Source organism: Protobothrops mucrosquamatus, unplaced genomic scaffold (assembly GCF_001527695.2).
Source record: "Protobothrops mucrosquamatus isolate PMUCROS unplaced genomic scaffold, P.Mucros_1.0 scaffold1355, whole genome shotgun sequence".
Classification (NCBI taxonomy): domain Eukaryota; kingdom Metazoa; phylum Chordata; class Lepidosauria; order Squamata; family Viperidae; genus Protobothrops; species Protobothrops mucrosquamatus.
Window position 1 is genome coordinate 5,452 of NW_015387549.1, and position 2,896 is coordinate 8,347.

At 39.0% G+C, this 2,896-nt stretch overlaps 1 protein-coding gene across 1 annotated transcript; it reads right to left on the bottom strand.

The window, feature by feature from the left end:
- Nucleotides 1-1,868: 1,868 nt before the first annotated feature.
- Nucleotides 1,869-2,147, bottom strand: LOC114922938 (serine-rich and transmembrane domain-containing 2-like). Its single transcript, XM_029285155.1, has one exon. It carries the CDS (start codon nucleotides 2,145-2,147, stop codon nucleotides 1,869-1,871), a length of 279 nt encoding a protein of 92 aa, XP_029140988.1.
- Between the last annotated feature and the right edge of the window lie 749 nt (nucleotides 2,148-2,896).

Consider the following 2,896-nt stretch of genomic DNA (forward strand, 5'->3'; position numbering starts at 1 on the left):
TTGAAATGGACATTAGATTTGTCATGTTGGTCATATCTCGTGAAAACCTTTGGCTCTATCAGCCTCAGGCAAGGCCAACAGGATAATTTTACATAACCAGAAAGAAACTTCATTTCTTTTAAGGATTGGATCCAGGATATATTCTCTGGTTTGTTTATTTTTTTTTAAGTTTCTATACTCTTAAAAAATGAGAAAATGGATCAATATGTTTCTTTAGTTCTAGATTTAATGATAAGTTTGGCTTAACTTTGTTATCTTTAATTGGTTTAACTTTATTATCTGTATTTATTATTTTCTCTTTTCATTTTTAATTTCCTGGTTGGGGGGGAGATCAGTTCAATTATATGTTTTTGTTTTTTTAATAGGGACTAGCTGGGAAATCGGTGTCTACTAAAATCTATTTCAACTACATGGACTCTTCATTCCAGTCCTGATACTAGCATTCATGTAGATGAATATACATCAATCTTGTAGAATCTGTTTATTGGACAAGAAGAAGCCACACTTTCCAAAATGGGCTTGGCTCCTGCATTTTGAAGTGTCATCAGAAACTATTTTGGGCATGGTAGTTATATGTTTGGACCAGAATCTTTTGGCTGGAAAGCAGGTCTTCATTTTGCAACCCAAATTTGTAAATCTCATAGGGCAAAAGCAGGCAGGATTTGCTTTCCTTGTTTTTGGCACACACACACCCTCCAAAGGACCAACTGTGCATCAGTTGCCATTAGCACTTGTATCATGCACTAGAAGATACATCTGAGACTTAAGCTTAAGCAGGAATTCCATCATCCATAAATTATAAACTTTTAATAAATGCATATCCAGAAATTCACCAAGGAAACCAATATAAACTGCCCCAGACTTGGAAAACATAAGTGAAAATGCTTAGTATTGGGATGTTTTTTAGTGTTATGTAAAGGTGTCTTATCAGTTTGCATATATTTGCATGCATGAGAGTTGGCTGCATGAAACATCACAGCTGGTGCCTGTGCAACTCCTAAGGATAAGCAAAACCTGGCAGAAATTTTTAATATCCCATTTTTTTTAGGTGAGATTCTCCACATCCTGTGACTCCTTCCATGAATCCCAAAGCAATCCTGCTGCTTTGAGAGGCTGGAGGGCAACGTTAGGTTGATCTAGGCCTCCAGAAGATCTTATTTTAAAAAGTCAAAGGAAAGATAAGAAAAAAAAGAAAAAAAGAAAATTATAGAATTGTGACTTTCACTCTTCTTTCCTTTTTAAGAAGAGACTGGACAATAACATGTCTGAGATGGTATAGATTCTCCTGCTTGAGCAGGGGGCTGGACTAGAAGACCTCCAAGCTCCCTTCCAGCTCTGTTCTATTCCATGGAATAGTTACCTTCTTAATCTTTCCCCTCCCTCTTTTTATTTGCCTTTGGCAAACATGTTCAAATCCTTCTTTTCTTGGCTGTCAGATCAGATCACTGGGCATGCAGTTCCAAATGCAAAACTATAGCCCCTCCCTCCCAACTTAAGATGATGGTGATGATCCTTTGAAAATATGAGTCAAGCCTTAAAGAGGCAGAGCTGCTAAAATAAATCTAAGCCAGACTATAAAAAGCTGTAAACTGTTTTGGGCCAGAACTGGATCAAGGAATGTATTCTTTGGTTGCTGTCCGTGGTCCTCAACCCACAAACCTGTGTCTATTGTATGCCTCCATAACCGTCCCCCAAGGTCCTGCTCCTGTCCATTGCAGCCTTGCAGCCTTCAGCTGTCCCGAAGCCTGAGTTGCCTGGTCAGTTTTCAGCTGGGCCAACAGTGGACAACATCCCCACATTTCATCCAATGGACCAAAAGATGCATCTTCACATGTCCTTTCTGTGCAGCCTGTTGTGTCCCGTTTTTTTTAAGGGCTGGGAATCCTGGTATGCATTTCCACATCTGTGAACTCCCGGGTGTTCTCCGTTCTCTCTGGGGATGTGGTGATGGGAGATATAACATGCTTTAAGCGGAGGAGCATTGTGAAGAGAAGAATGAGCAGGATGGCTAGCAGGGTCAGGAACAGCCCCACGTACATATACAAGTTAGAATATTTATCTGCGGCTGCTGCTTCTGTAGCCAGTGTTGGGTGTGGGTGAGCACGGCCAGTAAGATTTCCACGGTGTCTAAAAACAAGTTCAGTCATTGCTTACTCAGGTCTTGTCCATTCTCTTCCACTCACTCATAAACACGTTGCTACTTTTTTACACAGTCCCCAAAAGGAGTTCTTGTTGGATTCATACATTGGAGTATGAGATCAATTCTTGGAGGCACTATAAATCTTTACGTTGCATAGGAAAGCTCTTTTCATGGACAGTCATCTTCTCCCAAGGCTTTGCTTGCTCTGTGAAATAGAAGACTCAGATCATCATCATCATCATCATCACTCACTCACTTCTCCTTGAAAGAAAAACACACACCTGAGCTTTGCAAGGGATTTTCAGTCAACAGCATTGCACAACTAATGACATATCCACAGAAGGCTTAGTTAATACCGGTATTGGACTGGTTTTCATCAGAATCTTTGGTCTTCATCAGAAAAGTAAACATTAGTTAAGTTCAGGGTGAGCAATGACAGCGATGCTTTTTTCAACTTCTAATTTCAAACCTTTGTACCATATTTTATTTCTAAATTGTGCGACATAAGTTAATTAAGGGACATGTTCTGCAGTGGTTCTCCATTTTCCCACTTCTAATTATTATTATTATTAATTTATTATTATTAATTTAATTTATATACCGCCCTTCTCCCGCAGGACTCAGGGCGGTGCACAGCGTATTAAAAACAGTACAAATACAAAGCATAAAAATACAAACCCCTGTAAAACCAGATTAAAAAACCGAATATTAGAAGCTGTGTCTCTATTTAAAATTATTTTTAAAATCACCCTAAAT

What these genes read in the sequence shown, in the direction of transcription:
- LOC114922938 (XM_029285155.1), bottom strand. Translation starts at nt 2,147, where the DNA reads ATGACTGAACTTGTTTTTAGACACCGTGGAAATCTTACTGGCCGTGCT.